Source organism: Diabrotica undecimpunctata, chromosome 10 (genome assembly GCF_040954645.1).
Source record: "Diabrotica undecimpunctata isolate CICGRU chromosome 10, icDiaUnde3, whole genome shotgun sequence".
NCBI classification, from domain to species: Eukaryota; Metazoa; Arthropoda; class Insecta; order Coleoptera; family Chrysomelidae; genus Diabrotica; species Diabrotica undecimpunctata.
Window position 1 is genome coordinate 14793550 of NC_092812.1, and position 23087 is coordinate 14816636.

Below are 23087 nucleotides of genomic sequence, written 5' to 3' on the forward strand. Positions count from 1 at the left end.
GTGATGAATGATGTTTTGTGGGGAGAAGTAGTGGACTACTAAAGAGCTGGGGTTCAGAAGGTGGCGTGTTTGCGATGTGTTAGAAGCGCGTAAGAGGAATTTGGATGATTTGTGCCAAGCATGTCAAGGGAGGTACTTCAGGGGTTACCAGCCATACAATGGAACGGCTATTGATCAGCATTTTTGGCGTGCAGTAGTTAGCTGCGGTATTTGATGGGGGTTGATTCTAAAATTTGAAAATTCTCATCAGGGAGTTCGTGTACAGTGTTGTGGAGAAGTTTAGCTGGAGGGAACGGAACTTTTCTTTGAGGAAGCCTGGTGAGTATTTGCCCTCACCTTGTGAGAAGGATAAATAAGGTTAAATAGGTTAAATAAAATTAGTTGTATTATGGAGGGATTTATAGTCACCCTCCATTTATTGCACCGCCTAATGACTCTGTCTAGATAGTTTTGCGCTCTTTCGAATACAGACAATTGTCCACGCTCTTTGTGTGATCCCGACGTGAGGAGAGTAGTGTCATCAGCATACAGTAGAAGGGTCCATGCTGTGGGCGGGGGATGTCATTATTGTAGACTGTGTATAATATTGGAGCAAGAATTGAGCCCTGGGGCACTCCAGCTTGTGGAGTGAAGAGGGTGTGGATAAAGTTTCGCCTACTTTTATCCTGATTGTCCGATGAGAGAGATAGGAATTGATTAGTTTAACGAAAGGTGTGGGCAATCCAGCAAGGCGGAGTTTTTCAACCAGGCCTGTATGCCAGACCTGATCGAATGCCTTCTGAACGTCAAGGAATATGCCTATGACGTGGTTCCTTTCGTTAAGTGATTCTGAAATGAAAGTTGTTGCTTCAACCAATGCATTTTGCGTGAGTGTTAAGCCCTGAACCCGAATTGGTAGTCTTGAATGGCAAGGTGGGCGTCTAGGAATTCTACGAGTCTGTCCTTAAGGATCCTCTCGTATACTTTACCTAGGGTGCTCAATAATGAAATGGGTCTGTACGATTCAGGGTTGGTGAGGGTTTTCCCTTGTTTGGGAATCATAACTGTGCTGGCCACTTTCCATGGAATTGGAAAACAGCTCAGCGTAAGAGATGCATTGATTATGTTGGTGAGCAACGGGATAATATTCTCTGTAAGATTTTTGAGGCATCTTCTGTGGATGCCATCAGGGCCAGGAGCTGTGTTTTTTCCAATACTACACATCTGCCTGACGGTGTCCTCAGCCACATCCTCACATCATTCAGTGAGGATGTGGTCCCAAGTGTGCCTGAGGGTAATAGAATATATCTTCCACTCTCCTTTCGGCGTCTCTTTTGGATCTTTCGCTGAAGTTTGGGTTATTAGGGGAAACGAGGGCGGCCTGTAATGTATCTTTGAAGGCTTCGGCCTTTTCTTGTGGATTGTTGAGAATGACGTTGTTAATTAAGAGATGTGATCGTGGCTGACTTTTTTGTTTCATTAGGACTTTGATTCCAGAATCTAGCACCCTCTCGGTGTCAAGGTCGGCTGTGAAACGACACCACTGTAATTGTTTCAGTCTGTTCACTTACAACCTTATAACCGCCGAGAGCCTGTTATACTCTGTTTTGATGAGGGGATTTCTGAATCTTTTATACTCTCTGATCATTTTGCGTTTGGATTTAATTTGTGCGATGATTTTAGATGGAAGAGTTGGAGTATATGGATTGTATCTTGTTTTGGGGATTGTCAGGGATGAGGCTTCTTGAAGAAGCTTCTCAATTTTGAAATCCCAGTGTCAACTTGATTGTGTGTTGACATCGCCTAACTCTGGGAGGTTTTGATTGATATATTGTTGGAAATGTTCCCAATTTGCTTTACTATTATTTGTCTTGTAGATAGCAGTTCTTATGGGTGGAGGGGAATTTAAGTCAGTTTTGACTAGAAGTGGGAGGTGATCAGAGGTTATTGAATTTCCAATGAAGCATTCATCATCGAACCTATCTAGTAAGCTGTTCGTACAAAAGATATGGTCGATAATGGACATTCCACGGTGATAGAAAAACGTGACCTCATTGTTGGTGATTCTAGAAATGGACAGCTCTAGAAGAAGGTCTGAGGGCTGTCTGCTGGGGATGTTTGTGAAGGTATCACCAAATTGAGTGTGTCTGCTATTCAGATCGCCCATTAAAACCGCCTTGTTAAGTGTAGAAAAGTACTCGACAAGGGGTAAGGAAAGGGGTGTATTTGGATGCTTGTAGTAGGAAATTATCGTAATCTCGGTGTTATATGGTGGGTGTAGGTCAACTGCCAGGTAGTCGATGTCATGGAGCTGGTCAAGGATAGCTGGAGGAGGTGTGTGAAGTGTGGAGGGTATATTTTGGTGGATCAAAAGACCGTTACCATGACTGGCCTGGCTTTTGGACAAATGATATACCGTGTATCCAGTAAAATTAGGTGGGATTTTTAGGCGGATGTCAGTGAGGGAAAGGATTTGTATTTTATGTGTGAATAGGAGATTTTTGAGGAGTGCTCTTTTTCGACCGACTCCGGCACAGTTGACTGTACATAAATTTCTTGTAAAAACAAACAATTCAAATTAACCTTAAATACTAGACTTTCTAATAATTCAATAAGACTTCAGCATCTTCAAAGTCAGTCAATCAGTAAACGGATCATTAAAAAATTAGTTCTTTTGGTTTCATTCAATCTCATTTTTGCCATCATTTATTGAATCATGTAACTAAATACACTAATACCACCGAATTTTGTTGAGCACAGAAATATTTATGTACTCATTGTTACAGTATCTTTTGTTGTATAGGCTTACAAAATCATATCAATTGATATATCCCAATGCATTCTTTGCTGTTTGAATTTGTAAGTTGGGAATTGCTTTTCCTCAGGAATGAGGGGCGAGGAAAAAAATTAAATGTCCGAACTGCAATTTAAAAATGTTTTATATTTATATAATAATATAATATATTTTAGCGGTATTTCTGTATTTCTAACTCCGGATATGATAATTCAGACTAAGTAAAAAATTTTAATATAGAATTGTGACTAACGAGTTTTTCTATGTAGTGGAATATTTGCCGATGTAAACTGAAGAAATATAACTGATATAAAAAAAACTGTGTTTAAATCCTTTTCAAGTTTAAAAATCTGATACCTCAGTACCATCAGTTGGATAACCAAGCTTGGATTTGTTTTTAAACGTCCACCATTACAGGTGACTAAAAATAAAACTTGGAAAGATATTGCTGGTCTGCTAGGGATTGGTGCTTCATCATCAGCTGCTTACACGCTCAGGAAGCACTACACTAAAAATTTGCTAGCATACGAATGTCAATTTGATAGAGGTGGTATTGATCCTCAGCCGATCATAAACCAAGTCGAAGCAACATCGAAGAAAAAGAGTGCTAAAGCTACATCGGTACCATCTCCGGGTTCCTCCAACTCCCAGGATTCCTTTCCAACTGGTTCTGGTGCAGCTTCAATGGATGGTTATTCTACCTATGGTGGGTATCCACCTTCTGGTAACCCGGACTACCCACCACAGAGGCCTTCTTCACAATCAGCTCCTTCACCTCATGGAGGTAAGATTTTTTTATATATTAGCCATTTTCCGTATAGTATCGAGTTTTCTAATCCTATGCAATTATCTTCATGACTTGATCTTGTTTATATATTTTACAGTTTACAGATTGTGATTTGAACAGGAGCAAGTCCTGAAGGTGGTTTCAAACAAGAAGTTGAAAGCTCGACGTAGTCTAACCCAAGAACTGAAGAATTTTGATATTTGTTTTTGTAATAATATGCATTTCATTTTACTAACCATAATGTCTTTCCGAAGATTTAAAAACTCAATAATTGTTCTACTTTCTTTGAAGAGCAGATGAGGATTTTGGTTTATTATTATGATTAAGAGAAAAATTCCACTGGTCTATATAAATTGTTCCCATTCTTATTTTCTCATTCTTTTAATAGATCTAAATCGACGTAATGGACGAGCTTGGTTTTCGGTATACTCTGTGCGCAGGTGTTCCGATTAAATTTCGTTCTACCACAATTTCTAAAAATGCAGTTTGTTTGGTAATCTCTATTTACACGGTGAATTGGATCTTTGGGTTTAGAAAAGTCATAAAATCTATGAATTTTTATGTCCACCTTTCACCTGAGAGGTCATAAGTGTCTTCTACATAAAGGAGCCAACACAATGGCGCTTTTTATCTGCTAATTGTAGTGAGTCAAATTTTATAAACTATATTTCGGACTTGGATCTTTTTGTATTTATCTGTCCCATTATTTTTTGTAAATAGTTGTCTTTGGTTTCTTTTTAAAGAATCCATTTAAAACAGCAAATTGTGTAGGTTCTGTAGGTCATATTTTAGAGTGTGAATTTATGTTATAACTTAGTATTATGAAACAGACGATAGTTCAGGCTTTGGTCCTGGTCAAGAAAAAAAGGTTAACGTACTAGTTTCAAATCCGAAGTAAATCTGCTACTTAGCTAGACTAGAATACACTGGTGTCTGATCGACCTATGGAGGAGCAGTACGGCAAGAGATAAGGGCTTGCGCTCGGTGATACTCCTCCATAGATCCCTGCCGGATAGGCGCGTAAACGCCTAATATATAGGGTGTGGCATTGGTGCGGCGAACTCCAATTATTAGTTTGTCGTAAGAGTTTTCTTAAATGGAACACCCCGTATTTTAATATTGTAGTGAAATTTTATTTTAAGATACTTTAATATTTATTAAGCTGTCCTATAACTGCTTTAATTTGGGTTATTCGCGATTTCTTGAGTCAAACATTAATTGCAACAAAAATTAGGTGAAGTTTTTTCAGGTTCGCCGTAAAAATATTCAATCACATATAATTTTTCGAATAAAAAAAAAATCAATAATAATCGAGATTGGAGATTCCCAAACTTTTTTCTCTCGTAGACTCCTCGTCATGTTTTCAATTTTAAATAGACCCCTTGCTATTTATTTTAAATAATTTAAATTTCTAACAGTAGTGAATACATTTATTAATTAAATTTAAATCAAAATATTGTATCTGATCCAAAAAAACTAAGCAAAAAATAAATCCATTTAATGGGAGTGATAGTTTAATAATACATTTTTAACATTTGGCATTCATTTAGTTAGGTTTAATCTCAAATCTCCTTGGTTAATGATGCCCAATTTGTTTCTTTTTTGTTTTTATGAGATTTATAACTACGCTGAAATCTCTTTCTACTAGGTATGAAGATGGAAAAGCAATTAAAAACGTGCGGTATTACATAATACGGGATAAGTAAAAGTACCTGTACCTTAAATTCGACGGTAGTGGTTATTCCAATCGAATCCTCTTTTAATGTAACATCTACCTAATAGGAATAGCTTTTTCCAAGAAGTAAGCCTTCAAAACATGAAATATTGATTCACCTTTAGTATCGGTTGTCAAAGTTCTCGTAAATAGAAATTATTCTTTGTGGATATTTTGATCCACAATAAAACGAACATATGCCAATAATAATGCTTAATTCGTCCAGCTATATAGAGAAATGGGTCGTTTGCAAATAATTACACAAGAAGCTTTCAACATCATAACTCAATTCATCAATACGTCTTTGAACTATATTTTTGCTTAAAGAATTTTTCTTTTTAAGAGTTTGAAAATATTTCAAATCTTTATCTGTTTTATTACCGGGAAAGAACGTAGAGTGCGACGCTAATAGGCGCATACTATGGAGCGAGTGAGACGCCTATAAAATGCTTCGAGGTCAAGTGAAAGTAGTTTTAAACCGACGATATTAATTATATTAATATATTTTTGTAAATTTTTTAATGTTAAAATTATATCAATGATACTATTTTTTGTAATTTTTGAAATTTCTTGACATTGACTCCCATTCTCATTTCATAGACCCCCAATCTTTTTTCGCCCACGTAGACCACTTGCAGGTTTTCATCGACCCCCCGGAGGTCGAAATAGACTACTGTGGTTATCACAGATCTAGATCGATCCTTAATTTTTTAGTGTTTGATGAGATATCAAAATAAATAAGTAGTTAAGATTTTTGGGATTGAATATTAATAAAAACACAATATTTTACCTATAGTTTCGGCTGTCGGCAAAAATGTTTATGATTTATGATCTCTCTCCAAACTTTGGGAATCGCTTCATTAGGTCGAGTCGGACACGATTACCCTCTGCGACTTTTTTTGGTTCTGGGGCGTTTTTCCTCTAATTTTCACCGGTCAGACAAGAAAATTGGAAAAAATTGCTGCTGTTAATGAAAGTGTCATAAAAAAATTAGCTGGTTATCTATGAATTTCGTCACACTCGTTTTTCCGACATGTTCGAGTCTTCGGTCGCCTTGAATGACCTATATTATCATCAGACAATTTTATTTTTGTGTTTTTTATATTCTTTAAGCTATTTAATTAAAAGAATATATCGTCTGACGGAACTTGTTTTCCGATTTTCCCGTCTGACGGGTGAACATTTTCGAAAAAATTAGAGGAAAAATGCCCCAAAACCAAACAAAGTCGCAGAGGGAAATCGTGTCAGATTCAGCCTAATAAAGCTATACCCAAAGTATGGAAAGAGTTATGTATCATAAACTTTCTTGCCGACGGGCACTCGGAACTACTATTATAGTTGGCTATGACTTTGACAATAAACTTGCTTAAAAGTTTAACAATAGACATTTTTTTTATAGTTTCTGTTATTTCGCTACTATTATTAACATGATTTTTTAATGAGGGACGTATTGATATGGCTTTTGTGCCAGGACGGTATAAAATGTGCTACTAGAAACAAGAATTTATCATCGGTAATTCCCAGATAGACGACAACCAAGAAGAGACGCTTTGACGTTTGGCTCAAAAAATCACGAATAACTCACAAATTAAAGGTTAGGTATAGGGATTGCTTAATAAATAATAAATTAATATAAAATAACATTTCAGTACAATACTAAAATACAGGGTGTTCCATTTCCAACTCAGAAAATACTCATTCCAAGTTTCGACCAACCGTGTATACAAAAATGAAATAATTATAGACTATATTAAAAATCTTTTGAACATAAATGTATTTTTTTATGTCAAATGTCTACAATTCTACAAGGTTAATTTTGCTACGAAATTAATGAAAAAACGTACGAAATTAACGAAAAAAAAATCGTTTAAACTACCTTGTATAATACTGCCAAACGTTATATTGAAAAAACGAGAACATTGGGAAGAGTTCAAAAATTTAATAATACACTCGCGATCATAAAATCCGGGTCAACTTGAAAATTTCAAGTTTCTTAAATATTTTTGCCTCTGGTGCAGTAATAACCTTTTTTTTGGCTAATTATTTTTTATTTGTCATCAATGTTTGTTTTGAAAGAAAAAAAAATGGTTTTTTATTGTTTTTATTGAAAAAAAAAAACAGAAAAATAAAATTGTTGATAAAACAGACATACGAAAAAAATGGAGAATACAGAACGTTGTAAAAAATCAGTGAAATTTCAATGACCAATATCGTGTATTGCCTCCCCTTGCTCTAATAACCTCTTGCAGACAACGGGCATACTCCCAATTTTTCTCCGGATTACATGTTGTGGTATGTTATTCCACTCTCTCACTAACAGATCCTTAAGCTCCTGTGCGTTGTTAGGAGGAGGTGTATGTTGAATACGTTTTTTCAAATCGTCCCAGAGATGTTCGATGGGATTCAGGTCCGGAGACCTAGCTGGTCAGGGTACCCTCGTAATTCCAACTTCGTCCAAGTATTACATACTGATCCTGGCAACGTGCGGTCGCACGTTGACCTGCATAAAAACGGCGCTTTCTCCGAGCCCTGCCATGTTGGGCATAACATGTTCTTCCAAAATCTCCGTAATGTACCTTCGTGCAGTTAGGGACCCATTTTCGATGGATGGTAATTCTGTGTGGAAGTCGGAAGATATACCTCCCCAAGCCATGACCGAGCCTCCACCAAATGGCATTCTTGGAGCAATGCAAGCTTGTGAAAATCGTTCACCGGTTCTCCTCCAAACTCTTACACGTCCATCGGATCCAGTTAGGCACAAACGGGATTCATCTGAGAATAACACTTTGCTACAATCGTTAATTCCCCAATGCGCGTATTGTCGAGCAAAAGCTAGTCGTGCAACTCGAGGCACCCGGCGAAGTGGCGGTCCTCTAGCCATTACCCGAGATGATAGTCAAGAAGAACGAAGTCTTCTTCTGACTGTTGCAACACTAAAATTGCGATTTCGTACTTCCTCTAGACGATTTTGATGCATAACCGCAGTTGAGGTCCGGTTTCGTAAAGCCTGAAACACAGAGCCAGATCGCCTGGTTAGCAAACTAACCTCCTGAAAGCGTTGAAGCACTCATTGAACCGTAGAAAGGCTTACGCCAACAGTTCTTGCGACTTGCCGTTAAGTGTGACCGTCTTCCACAAGTGCAACAATTTGTGCCGTTTCAACAACAGTCAAAGGCATTTTTGTCAAAAAATAAACACTAATAATGGCACTAATAAACACTAATAGTGGCAATAATAAACGTTTGTCCGTTGCATTTGAACAGAAAGTCGAAGTACAAACGAGACATTTAAAACAAGCGGAGTTACAGGTAGCGTTCATTTTGGGAAGTGTGCACTTTACCGAGAAATCGGCACTATTGGAATTCTTTGTTACAAAGGAAACCGCAACAATTCTTAGAAACATGCATTAGTTTTTATTTGTGTTATTATTTACGATAAAGCTCGTTAAAAATGAAATATCGGTGATTTTCAAGGTGACCCGGATTTTATGATCGCGAGTGTATATATTTGAAAATACTTTTAAAGTATGGTCCTAACTTTTACCTAAATTATTTCTTTCGTATCTCTTACGACAAATGAGTGAATGGACTTCCTCGCACTAATGCCACACGCTGTATATCCAGACACTAATGTAAATTAATTAATAATTTAATTGTTTAAACGTATATCATTTTCATGCAGAAACATATTGTTTTTCCTTGGGTTATACCAATATTAGTCACTACATATTTGTCCCGTTTAAATATCGTTAACATTTTTTTTTAATTTTCATACTGGACAATTTCAGTGTTGACTTTTGCCCTACACGTCCTCTGTAATATATTAATTTTAAATTTTTTCCCGTTTTGCAACTACAACTCCAATTCTTCTCCTTTATTTCATTTTTAACTGTTCTGTCAACACTCACCATTCCCTTCATTCGATTTTATAACTCTAGGGTATTCACTTATTTTTACATTGGACAGTACCGATCCTAGACACTTAAAAAGTATTTTCTTTTAAATCAAAACAATTCTTGAAGGAAACTTTTCCTTTTCTCCACTAATTTCTCTAATTCTTGTTCATGATTTAATATTAACACGAACATCATCAGCAGATTATTATATTAAACACCAGGGCAGGACTGGCTCAAAAAAAGGCGCCAATCTTAAATCCAAACAGTCAATTCCCCGAGAGTATGGCCGGTTGGACATGGGAAAATTGTATTGATTGATGTACTGTCAGTTTTTACAGGTGGACAGGTGTGGCAGGTGGGTAAGTGTGAGACATCCTCTTCTTCTTTTCGTCTGTCAAGTCTTCTCGTGGCATTTGGTGTTCTTTTTTTTGTAGGGTCATGTGAAATGTAGCCTTTTGTTTTTTCGCCATTTCAAGTCGTTTTTTTGCTTAGATCAATACACTAAGCTGTTGTATACAGAATTAAGTCAAAAATATACAGGGCATCGTCAGAAAATACAATTAAAATTATTTGGCATAGAAAAATCAAACATGGTGTCAGATCAGAACGGCACCAGATCCACATTGCCTAACCGTCGTCTCGTGTAAATGTTTTCCTCCTTTTGTACATATTCTTTCGAAAAACTGTAGAACATGCAGCAATACAGCTCTTTCGAGCACCGAGTCTCCGCGAAGCATCTACAGGTGATCCGCTATATGGCGATAATAAACTGTTAAACATTAGAAAAAAAAATAGATAAGTGTTTCAAAATTAAAATATTGGTTTGACATGCGCTCCTAATGTTCTAACAGCGACGTTTCACGGTCAGACGGCAGTTCTGAACTGGTTTAAGATCGTCTTGTCCTTACTGCGCCAAACAAAGTGTACCTACGGACGGAAGTGATTAGTCATGTTTCATTCTTGTATTGTGCATTTGTGCGGTCACTTGATCCTTGCGGTGTCAGTTTAGCCACTTGTTATTTGAAAAAAATTCCTATTTTTGTTGTTCAGTAATGGATCGCTGGTTGAAGACTGGATCCTTCAGAAAAATAGTTAATACCACTGACACAGTCACTCCAGTAGAGGCAGTGACTTCAATATCGAACAGGAATGGTTATTATGTTAAAAAGTTAACAAAAAGTTAACACTTTAGGCGTCCATGAAAAATCAAGGCATGTCTTCAAATCCCAACAGTGGAAAATGCTTAAAGCATTTTGTTATTGCTTACGTTTAATGATTTATTTGTGCATTATTTTTTTCATTGAGATATTTGACAAGAAAAAAGTTAGTGCCGTATACGTGACGGCGTGGGCCCTCCACATAAATGTTTATAGTGCAGTGCCCAATGACGTATAAACATATAAACATAAATGACGTATTATACAAATTATACAAATGCAAAAATAAACACCCCTAGCCTTAGGAATGTTTTGAAATACTGCCATACTGTCCGTCCACTGATAATTGAATTGTTGCTGCAATGAGCCGAGGGGAACACTTGCGATCACTGCCTTATCACCTTGATAAGAACAGAACATTATGCTAAATAAAGCATATCAAGGTCTCGAAGTCCAATTTTACGTCCATATACACCTAAAGAGATATATTTTGCAGTGCACCTCTCTTTTCTATAAGTAAGTACACAAAACTTAGAACCACGTGCACTTTTACAAATTGTAAACAATTACCAAAGTGCCCTTAAACCAGTGAGAAGCCTACTATAACCCCTATTTTTCTGAGAGTTTATATATTTATGCTTGCCTACGCCATTACATATATGGCACGGACCCTGCTGTAGAACATGCTAATGTCGTATATGTCACGGCGTGGCGCTGAAAGTGTTAAAATATGGATATTGTGATTATGCAGAACCAGATTTGGATGATACAATTTTTCAATTGGATTTCAATTGCAGTGTTGAAGCGATTACTGATGCGGAAATAATTAGACAGGCTGAAGAGTCTGTGCACAAACCACAGTACGTAATTTGCGGCAAAGTGTTACCAAATAGTTCAATGTTTCCAGCTAAAATACATCGTCATTTTGAAAAGGTGCATCCAGAATGTAATGGAAAACCCACTGATTGCTTCAGAAGGAAGCACAGCTAACTGACACATGCCCAAAAAACTATAAAACGAAAATGCTTTAATGGCGTCCTACTTAGTCAGTTACTGCGTTGTTCAAGCAGGTGAAGGTCACACCATCGCGGAAAACCTCATAAAACCGTGCGTCAAGGACATAATTTAATGTATGTTGGACGATAAAGCCAAGAAACTAGTAAGCACGGTACCTTTGTCAAATAATACAATCTCGCACCGCATCGGAGACTTGGCAGATGATGTGAAAGCTACCTTACTTTCTTGAATAAAATCTTCCAAGTTAACTGGTACCGAAATTTTCAAGTTAATAGAAAGATTTTTCACAGAGAATAGCAATCCTGGGATAACTGCGTCGATGTGTGCACAAACGGCGCGAAGGCGATGACTGTAAGAACGTCTGGCGTCATTTCAAGAATAAATTAAAAAGCCAAGGAATGCAGCAGTAGTCACTGTATCCTCCACCGCCATAGCCTCGCTGTGAAAAAAATGCCGCCTTCCTCAAAAGTAGTCTTGGACGAAACCGTGAAGATAATTAATTTTATCAAATCACGACCACTGAATACAAGGCTGTTGAGACTGATGTGCGATAACATGGGCAGTATACATTCGTCTTTACTTCTTCTTGCTCGCGGCAAATGTTTACATAGGCTCTTCGAAATGAGAGCTGAAGTTAGAACCGTCCTAATTGACAGCAATTTTGTCTTGGGTGATCGATTGTGTAACGAGGATTGGTTAATTAAATTGGCATATTTGATAGATATTTGTAACAAGGCCAATGAAGTTAGTCTCTCATTTCAAGGAAAGACAATAACTGTCTTTACAGCCAATGATAAAATACAAGCGTATAGGAAGAAATTAATTTTTTGGGCAGAATCGGCGAAAAATATCCACTAATCACAGAATTTAGAGAAGAACTGGAATCGGATATACCTAAAGCTGTCTTTAACGAGTTCCACACTCGTCTGCTAAATTTACTTGGAAACTTCCATAATTATTTTCCTGAGGAGTTCCACGATAAAATTAAAGAAAACTTCTAGGTTGCAGGTCCATACCTTGCAATGGTAAAAAACTAGCTTCCTTAACATCTGAACAGTATGAATGCCTGATAGATTTGACATCGGATTCTGCGATAAAAAAACATTTCGAAAGTAAATCGCTAGTAGATTTTTGGTGTCAACTCAAAGACGAATTTAAATTTTTGTCAGATAAAGCGAAAATTATTCTTCTCCCTTTTGGAACAACATACTTATGTGAAGCAGCATTCTCTCTTTATGTGGAATGCGGAATGCGGAACCTGACATTCGATTGCAGTTATCCCAAATTCAACCGGATATTACTAACCCGTGCAAATCAAGCCAGCCTCATTCTTCACATTAAAATGAAGACAGTACGTTTTTTAAGATTTTAGAAATAGGATCTCTGTGTTCATTTTTGTTTTTCGTTATGTTATTAAGTTTCTTATATTTGCGATTGAAAAAAAAAATTGAATAAAGTGAATAGAAAATGTAATGGTTAATATCCCCCCAACTAATATCTCTCGTTATCTGTGACAGGTGCAATATTCTAAGTGCTCTATACAGAATTTTTGTCCTGAATAGTGCTCCTCGACCAAAAAACTTTGGGAAACGCATTTATAGAGAAACGTTCTTATAAAATCATAGGTTTGACATATTCTGTCTATTATATTACTGGTATTTTTAGAAAATACCTCGTATAAATCCTTAATTTGTCAATGGTATAAAAACAACTAAACCTTTTTGTACGGCTCATTATATTTGCTGCCTATCTTTCCTGATAATTTTTAGTAGTACTACATTTATTTAGTGATGTAGTATATAATAATATATACTAATAAAAGTAATTAGTAATAATAAAGGAATATTTTTGTGTCAATATTCGATATGAATCGATTTAATTGCTATTATAATTTGGACGGATTGACAGAACGTTTTTACCAGGATCGTTTTTATGAATATAATTGCGGTATGTTTATTTTTTGTTAAGATTTTATTAAATTGTTTACAATTATTTTAATTATAAATGTTTAAATGTTAGTCATGTTTCTTATTGTTTTTTAATTGTGTCCTAAAATAAATATTTTATTTTTGAGCAAAACTGAAAAACGTGGATTTTGTTTTAATCAGTTTGTTTAATCTAAGATTAGGTGTTTTTTTTAGTACACAGGTATTTTATTGACTCTATCATCTTGTACATACTTGATCTTTAATTATAATACGTAATCTTTTTAGTTACAATAGTTACCTCCTTTCTTAATGAATATATGATGTAAAAACTAACCGGAACATTTCTTTAAAATATTCAGAGACAATGATCGTCACTTTTATTCTAGTAGCCCAGAGGAATTAGCAAAAAAGCCTTTTTCGTCACAATATTTGATACATGTATCTAACAACTGCTTAGGATAAATTTGATGATAAAAATATGTAATAAACGTCATTTTTTATTTATAAACAATGTAAGATCGCTATTTATTAAACACTTACTGTGAAAACCGGTATATTATAAATATGGAAAAGTGGCACAATTTTACTGAAAAAGGATAGAAGTCGTTTAAAATCAGAGTTCGTAAAGTTATTTTTGTTAATCTGTTGCTTAATTATTGCCAAAATAAGTCAAAAGTCGATTTTTTGAAAATTATTCTAAAAATGCACAAAAAACTTTAATTTCGCGTGAGAATAGGGACAATATCACAAATATTCAGCTATAAAAATTTCAAGAAGTTTCACTTCTCAGTTATTGCAAAATTGAAATTGTTTATCTCATAAAGCTTTTATCTGCAACGGTTTACCAAAGTACTGTGATTTTAAGCTTATAAACATTTAAACTCAGACGGATCAACATGTAGGAAATTATTTTTTTTTATTGGAAATGTTGTCATTTTTACACTATTTTAGCGTTCCTACGACCATCGGAACGCGAGTTAGCTCTTTTTTTTTTCAAAAATTCACCAGTTTTGTTTATAAATATTAAGAAATTAAAAACGCACCATTTGATAGATTAAAACTTCAGGTTTTAACAAAAAAATCAAAATAATTCCTTTAAAAATAAGCCATCCATGATGCGCCAAAGATAAAGGGTTTAAAAGCGAAGCGATTTGCACCCTCTTGATTTAACTATTTCAAAAACTGAAGTCATAACTTCAAAATAAAAAATTTATTAAAATCCTTTATAAAAGGTATATTTTTTGTGATACATGCGTATACAACCAGCTACAGGAACTTAGTTTCCTTGTGGATTTCAAAATAAAAGTCGCACCAAAACGGTGGCATTTTTTAAGAAAATACATGAACAATAAAACGTCTGATAGTCCGAGACAAGTTGTATTTTTAGATGAAACTTGGATTTTCGCTTAAGGAAATATGTCAAAATCATTCTGGCAAGATTATTCTTCTAGTCGTTCCGGTAATGGTAAACGCTACATTATACCTCATGCTGGAAATAATGAGGGTTTTATTCCTGACGCTAGTTTAATTTTTTCGTCCACAAAGAATATAAGTGATTACCATGGAAATATGGATGCAAATATTTTTGAAGAATGGTTTGAAGAAAATTTGTTAAAAAAATTGGAGCGACCATCCATAATGGTGTTGGATAATGCATCCTACCACTCAAGAGTAGAAGAGAGATTTCCTTCAAGCAGCTGGACAATAGAAGAAATAAAGTTGTGGTTGACAGAAAAGAAAATTTATCACAATGACATATTTTTAAAAGTCGATTTAATTCAAAGGTTCAAAGAAATTTGTTACTGACTAAATGGCTCTTAAATATGGCCATGAAGTTCTTCGACTTCCGCCCTACCATTGCCACTATAATGCAATTGAGTTAGTTTGGGGTATAGCCAAAAATTTTTATGATAAACATGCATCCAAAACCACAGATGACGCTAGCGTTCTTAGTTTATGGAAAGAATCGCTAGAACAAATAAAGACAGAACAATGGCAAAATTGTATTAGACATACGGAAGACATAATCTTTCAGTCCTTTCAAACCATTTATATTTTAAATAAAGTACGGTGCTCACGTATATGCATATTTTCTATGTTCAATTAAAGCTATTTTTTTTTTAATATGATATGTTTCCTGAGAAAAATGGTCGCAAATTAGGGTTGCCAGCTGTTAAAAATGCGAGGTATCAAAGATAAAGTAAAAGAGAGCTAACGCGCAGTATCACTTGTTTGTCATGGCTAGTGTCAGTTGTGAGTTTAAAGCATGCGTCGATATATACTGTTATTAATATACACATTATATCACTTATCAAAGGAGTGTCGTTACGCGCTAACTCCTTGTTGCTTTATCTTTGATACCTCGCGTTTTTAACTGGTGGCAACCGTAATTTGCGACCATTTTTTCTCAGACAACTTTCATCGTATTAAAAATCATCATATTAAAAACAATAGCTTTAATTTGATATAAAAAAATATGCATATACATCATAAGCAGCGTTTTTAATTTAAAAAATAAATGAACGAAATAAAATTTTTGTTCAATAATTAATTACAATTAATTGAATTAAAACTGTTTGCGGCCAATTTTTGACAAGCATCCTGTTATCAATATATTCTCCCATTCTTAAATGTATGTAAAATGTAAGTTTGATTAACTACGTCAGTGTGGTCCAACCTCAGGCACGCGGGCCGCATGCGGCCTGAGGCTCGTTAAACTGCGGCCCCCGCAAACAAATTTCAAAAATATTGCCATTGATAACTTTTACCTGTTCCAACCCTGTCTAACTTTCCGTAATCTTAAGAAAGTAGTTAACCTTGAAAACCCACTCCCGATGAGCGGATGAGCTCGCAGTTAGCTTCAGTCAGCTGCACGTGTCGTGTTGAATTAACAGTGGCGAATAAATTGAATGTTAAATTCAGAATGAGTAGTGCCAAAAAACGCAGAATTTTCGAAGAGAATCGTACGTTCCAAGGAAAATGGGAAAATCAATATTTCTTTATCGAATTAAACGGCAAACCTCAGTGCATTATTTGTTGTCAAGTACTCGCGGTATCAAAAGAATACAATATTAGTAGGCATTATGAAACCTAGCACAAAAGAATATACGACAAATATCAAGGTGAAGTCCGCAATACTCTTGTAAAAGAACTTAAAGCTAAATTGAATAAACAAAAATCTCTTTTTGCAAAACCGACAGCTTTTCAATCATCAAGCTTAGCAGCATCATATGAAGTATGTTTAGAGCTTGTCAAAAGTAAAAAAGCATTTAGAGATGAAAAAATGATCAATCGGTGTGCCGTTAAAATGGCGCGATCCTTTGGAGATGAAAAGATGGCCAAAAATTTTGAATGTGTTTCAGTTTCCCATCAAACTGTATCTAGAAGAGTTTTAAATACGTTATAAATAAAAAACTACATATATTCAATGTTTGGTAGTCCGTATATGTGTGAAAGTACATTGTCTGCTTTGAAGCATATTAAATCTAAAACACGTAATCGCATGGAAAACGATTCTCTGGAAGCGTGTATTAGACTCACTACGACTAGCATAGATATAGATGTGCAAAAGTTAGTAGAGGATAAACCCTTGCCTCAAATATCCCATTGATTTTTTATTTTATGTTAAATTTTAAACATGACATGTAAATTGTAAACCATAATAAAATACTTGTAAATAATATTTCGTTTGTATATTATTTTTTAAAATAAACTTTTTTTTGAACAAGTCGAGTTCTCTGGCCCTTCATAATAATTTCAAATTTAATACGGTCCGCAACCGTCTAAAAGGTGTGACCACACTAAACGCAGTGATCTTGCAGTGGGATCTTAGACTATTAGTATTTAAAATCAAATAGCGATCGTACATTGTTTATAAGTAAAAAATGAAATTTAATCTTATTTTATTTATTATTATGTTATTTTTTTTTGTTAAATATTTTTATCATCAAGTTTATCAAAATCAGTTGTTAAATACCTGTATCAAAGAGTGTCTTGGGAAAATCGTTTCTTCCCTTAGATCAGGCGAGATCAGTTTTGGTTTGGGTAAATCGTATATAACCTTAGTGTTTTGCTTTAATGGCTTTGAAATATTATTAGGAATGATAATTTAACTATGCGTACACTTTGGAAGATGGGCTAAATTTGTTATTAAAGAATTTGTGAAAAAAATAAGAAAAATTCAATGTTAAATTTTTGTTGTTAAATCTCCTCAGCTATACACTTTAGAAAAAAATTGTAACGACAAAAAAGTTTTACAATTAAATTTCCTATAAGACAAAATTGATTAAAATTGATTGAAATTGATTGATAAAAAATAATAATTATTATTGCAAAATTAGCAAAAACAATTTAAAAAGTGTCAAAAATCAATGTTTTTACGTTTCATTATGTTACAAAATGATTTGAATTACCATGTGAATACGTGGCAGCCACACCTCAGTGGTTGTAGTACTGGCTTATAGTCCATTTCCATCATATTGATAGCACATTATGTATGCAAATTCATAAACTGTTGATACGGGTGACTCAATGAAAAATAGATATTTGTCAACAAGTTTACAGAAGTATATAGGAAAACAATTTTAAATTGAGTATGACCACCAGGTATAAAGGTTGAAGCAGAATAGAATACAATAGTTTTGAGGGTTACTAATCCCTAAATAAAGTTGCCAGTGTCGGAGTGATGGAGATTAACAGGTACTAATGAATTTGCAAGAAATGTAAGGTGTTTATTTTATTGGTTATATATAAAATAATTTGTGCCCGTAACAGGGGCCGATTTGTAAAAAAATGAATATTATTTTAATCAAATTCCAATTCAGATTCACTGCTTTCTTCAGAATCTAAGGAATCTTCAACTCGAATGTTAATTATTACCGGTTCCAGCATTGCATCAGTCATATTATCCAAATTCCACATTTTATTTTCTTCCTTGTGAGCATGACTAACAGCATTTTTCCAATTTTCTGGAGTTACTTTTGATAAGGAATGTTCTAATAATTGTTGTAAGTCTTCTAATTTAAAAGTTTTGTTGTTGCGTCCGACTTCGCCCTTTACTTGAGACCATATATTTTCTATCGGATTCAGATCACAATGGTATGCGGGTAAACGTAAAATAATTACATCACGGTTTAATGCCATTTCATCAATTATATATTTTTTATAAGCTGCTTTATGTTGCCTTACAATAGGTAATAATTCCTTTTTTTTTCGAATTCTCCTTGTACTCAATTGCGTGTTTATCCAACCATTCGATTATCTCTCCTTTTTTCCATGCCGTTGTTGGTAATTTTTCTGCTAGTCTTGAATGGTAACTAGCATTATCCATGACTATGACAGAATTTTTTGAAATTAAATCCAACATTTGCTCAAAATATTCTTCAAAAACGTCAGCAGTCATTTCCTCGTGGTAATCTTTGGTTGATTTTGAGGCAAAACTTAATAATCCACCATTGACAAAACCGTATTCGTTTCCAATATGGGTTATTATGAGTCTGCGTCCTTTTCCAACGGGAATATTGTTTATTCCAGTAGATACACCTTCGATGAATGCCTGACGGGAAATTTTCACATTTGTATCAACCCATAGATATGGTACAGTATGACCTTCATTTAGCCAAGTCTCGTCCAAATAAAAAATTGTTTTCCCTTCTTCTCGGCACTTTTTAATAGTTCTTAGATAATCTCGTCTCCAACATACAATGTAATCTTTTTCAATTAAAACGGATTTTCTTCTATTCTTTTGCCAACGAAATCCCATATCTCTCAATAGTCCCCATAATTTCTTGTTGCTTATGATTGGTAACTCTTCGTTTTCTTTAATTAATGTTTGGATTTTGTCCAATGTTGGAAATTCTTTGTTAAAAAAAATGAGTGGACGCTGCGTCTTATCATGTTTTTATGTATTTCTTCAATTTCCAAGGGTTTACTCCCTCCACTCTTCTTGGGAGATGAAACAGTTCCTCCTTTTCTTTCTTTTAGGAATCTATAAATTGTTGCTTCTCCAACTCCTGTCATATTTGAACACATGTTAACGATTTCACGAACATTACTTAAAGGGCGTTGAGGTACAAGTGCATCGTGTACATTTAATATTATATTTTTCTCTCTTAGACTGAAGGCACCTTTAAAACTACACTTAACCGGGATAAAACCTGTTGTCGACGTCATTTTTAAATGCAAATAACAAAATATCGACACCAAAAACGTAGGTAGGTAAGACATGAACAATGTACATCTACAAACTAAATGGAAGATGCAAACAATTTCTAATTTATATTATTGGCATAAGCTGTAATGTGGCATAAAAACTACTTAAACTATCATTAGTGAAGCCTTATCAGTAATTCCAGGTAATCGTTCAAAGAAGGTATTCTTTTTGTGTCAGGCGATAACTTGTATATAAAACAATAATCACCTTTAAATTACTGTTTACATTAATTTATTTCCGTGAAACATTGAATTCTCTCGTTAATCACCCGTGTATAATTAACAATAATCGTGTGGCATATATACCGACGTTTTTTACGCACAAAAAATGTATAGTGAGATTAGTGGACACTTATTTTACAGAAGATTTTTTAAAAGATAATGAATTGTTGACGGCATCTTAAAATATTAATTTTTTTTATTTATTTCAAAACAAGTATAGGGTGACGCCTATGGTTTTTTGACCTGTTTGTACATAATGTGCTATCAATATGATGGAAAAGGACTATACCAAGGAGGATTTCTAATTTAACTGAGCCGCCAGCATGCTTCGGTCCCAGCTACGTAATCAGTCGTTGACACTAAAACTAAGCCAGAAGGTTACACAAACGGAAGATTTTAATAAGAAACAAACTATAGGTTTATAATAACAAAGGGTTTCCAATTTTTTTTTGAGTTTGAATGATAGTTTTATGCTTTACTCATTAGTAACAAAATAATAATTTAATGAATTAAAAGACTATTAACTTTCGTACAAAAAGCTAACATATTTTCATTGCAAATATTTAATTTCATGTTGTTAAATTAAAAGTTTATTATTTATTTAATTATCATCGATTCCCCTCAAATGAAAAGTAATAAGTAAGTTCATGGCAAAGAGTACTTACAGGGCAACTTTCCAGTGACAGCTCACGAGTCTTCTTGTTGTGCCTATGCTTTCCAGATGTCATCATTATGGCAATTCTCACTGTATTGCCTGGTAATCCAGAAAAGCTAGAAAAATACTCCCAACATACTGCTCTATGGAACAACCAAGAAAAAATATAACCATGTCTGTAATTTTTCTTTGTATAGTGGTATCATTGTATCGCATACCTAGCTAGATGTATAGGTTGAAGCTTCCGAATTAAGCTGCTCATCGCATTCTGTAAGTACTTTTTAGCCTTCATGATGCATGTCCATTACTTAATTCAATTCAAACTGGTTATATATATATATATATATATATATATATATATATATATATATATATATATATATATATATAACCACATACATTACATATATAATCATAAAGATGATGTACATTTAAAATTGTAACAAGTTAAAAACTTTCATAATGCTACTGATTTTTGCAGTTCTTGCCTAATCTATCTCACCGAATATCATTACAATATAGAAAACCTGATAATTGAAATGCCCTAAAATTTCTCTAAAGTTTGCATTCCCCCTGGGGTACGACCCTGTAAAGTGCTCTGATCTCTACTGAAATATAATTGTTTAAATCTTCAAATTCTGCCAAAATGAGCTTCCTGAACTTTGTTGGTATACGAATTGTGCTGACACTACGAAAATACTGCTTCCACTTATTTTCATTTGTATTTTTTGTGACTGTTTGTCGGAAACCCCATTTTCCCCATATATCCTATTTTTTTAACGAAGAATTTTTTCTTTTTATCAGGTGTGAATCATCTGAACAGTGCAACACCTGGAGGACCCAGTCCTGCAAGCGGGGCTGCAGATAACGTGAGCGTTTCCAACCCCTTCGACGATGTATCCCCAAGTCCACCTCCAAGGGGTGGTCCATTTTCTGGTGGACCGCATCCTTCGTATCCATCGGGGACACCTCCACGGCCTTCAGGTCAAAATTACTCCGGACAACCCGGATACCAGTATCCAGGCCCTGGACCAGGTTCGGGTGCACCTCCAGATCAGTATTCTCCTTATCCTTCTGGTTCAGGTATGTAGCTTATCTATCTTTTTTCAATTCCAGTTTTTTCTTAAAATGAGACTCATAAATATAATAAAATTCAGTTTTCAGTTAATTCAATTATCTTGTAATCTCTAATTTTCAAATTGCCCGTTCTTTTGACCCATTTCATTGATAACCTACTTATTTGTTACAAAATTAAAATGTCATGTCTCTTAAATATGATATTAACAGGTAAAATCCATTGAAATAAGTAATATATGAAGTTCTAAAATTGTATTTAAAATTAGATAATACTAGTTGTTAATAACGTTAATACAACTATAAAATTATACAAATATTTACTACAATTACTTATGTACACAGATCAAGTATTTCAGGAAAACAAGCAAAAGTTAAACAATAAAAGAGAAGCTACTAATGCACCAGAAGAAGAAATCATGGAAAGAACACCAAAAAAAGTCCACGAGAGCACGCTGTAGGAGATAAAAAATCTTATGAAATTAAAAAACGATGCAAGGAGAAATATGAAAGGCATCAAAACAGAAATAAGGAAGGATATAAAATAAATTCAGATAAGATAATGAGGCTCAGAATCATGGATAACAGAAAATAGATACTATACAACAAATAAATGAGCAAATTTGGAAAATAAAAGAATAGACAAAAGAAAAAGATGAACTATAATATGGTTCAGGATACAACAAATAAAGAGGAAAGATTAATAAAAGATAAAATTGCTTATAAAATTGGGCAAACAGAATACCTAATACATCTTCATACTTTTGAAGACAAAATATCATATTGAGAGCGAAAAAAAAAAAACTCGAGGAAAAATAACATATATTCATTGACTTACTCAATGCCAAAAAACGGAAGCAAATGAAAACAAACAAAGAATATGAAGACTCTAATTTATAACAAATTATGAAAATGTAGTCTATAAGAAAATAATCAAAAGTTTAAAGAGCAGATTGATAAAAGAAATTGCATAGATGTACCAGTACTCAACTGAGTATGGTTGAAAGGTATCGTTAAAAGTATTATTAAAGTTTCTAACTAAACCAACAACCAAAAGTTGTTTAAATGTAATGAGGAATTTTGGACCTTGTTTGTAATTTTTATTATTGATTCTAACTTTGTGTTCTCACTCAAGTTTGAGTTATGTAAACTCGATATACGGCTTGTATCTGATCTGAGTAAGAGATCACGATACACAGCAAAAGAAATTATCAGTAATTCACTTAAATACGCAATCAATCAGAACAATTATTGATGCCATTTATTTTATCCTAGAAGATCATGATGAATGCTTTGCTCTTTGTTTAACTGAGCACTGGAAAACAGAAGAACAACTGAAGGACTACAATGTGAGGAATTTTAAACTGATCTCTTATTACTGTAAAAGCAGGTCACGGGAGCATGATGGCATTGCGGTATACATCAAAGACACGTTTATTGCAAAAGTCCGGGAAGATATTTCTAGTTTATTAGAAAGATCAGTGTGTGTGTTCCGCTGCAGAGGTACGAATTAATAAGATTGTAATCCTATTCATCTACCGAACAGAAAAGCCACAAGTTTTAATAGACAAATTAGACAAAATACTTTGGGATTTAGTTGACATGGACTCACATCATTTTTCTGGCTGGTGATTTTAAAGACTCTCTCTCAAAGA

At 34.4% G+C, this 23087-nt stretch overlaps 1 protein-coding gene across 8 annotated transcripts in view; it reads left to right on the forward strand.

Annotated features, from left to right (window-relative positions):
• Positions 1-23087, forward strand: part of LOC140452382 (trithorax group protein osa-like) — a 283394-nt gene that overhangs the window by 227994 nt on the left and 32313 nt on the right. For 5 of the 8 annotated variants that reach the window (XM_072546590.1, XM_072546591.1, XM_072546593.1 and 2 more), the window contains 2 exons: positions 3191-3557; positions 21163-21441. In XM_072546590.1, coding sequence (XP_072402691.1) covers positions 3191-3557; positions 21163-21441 — 646 coding nt within the window. The remainder of the gene's footprint in view (positions 1-3190; positions 3558-21162; positions 21442-23087) is intronic. The other 3 variants (XM_072546596.1, XM_072546597.1, XM_072546598.1) reach the window with 2 other exon arrangements.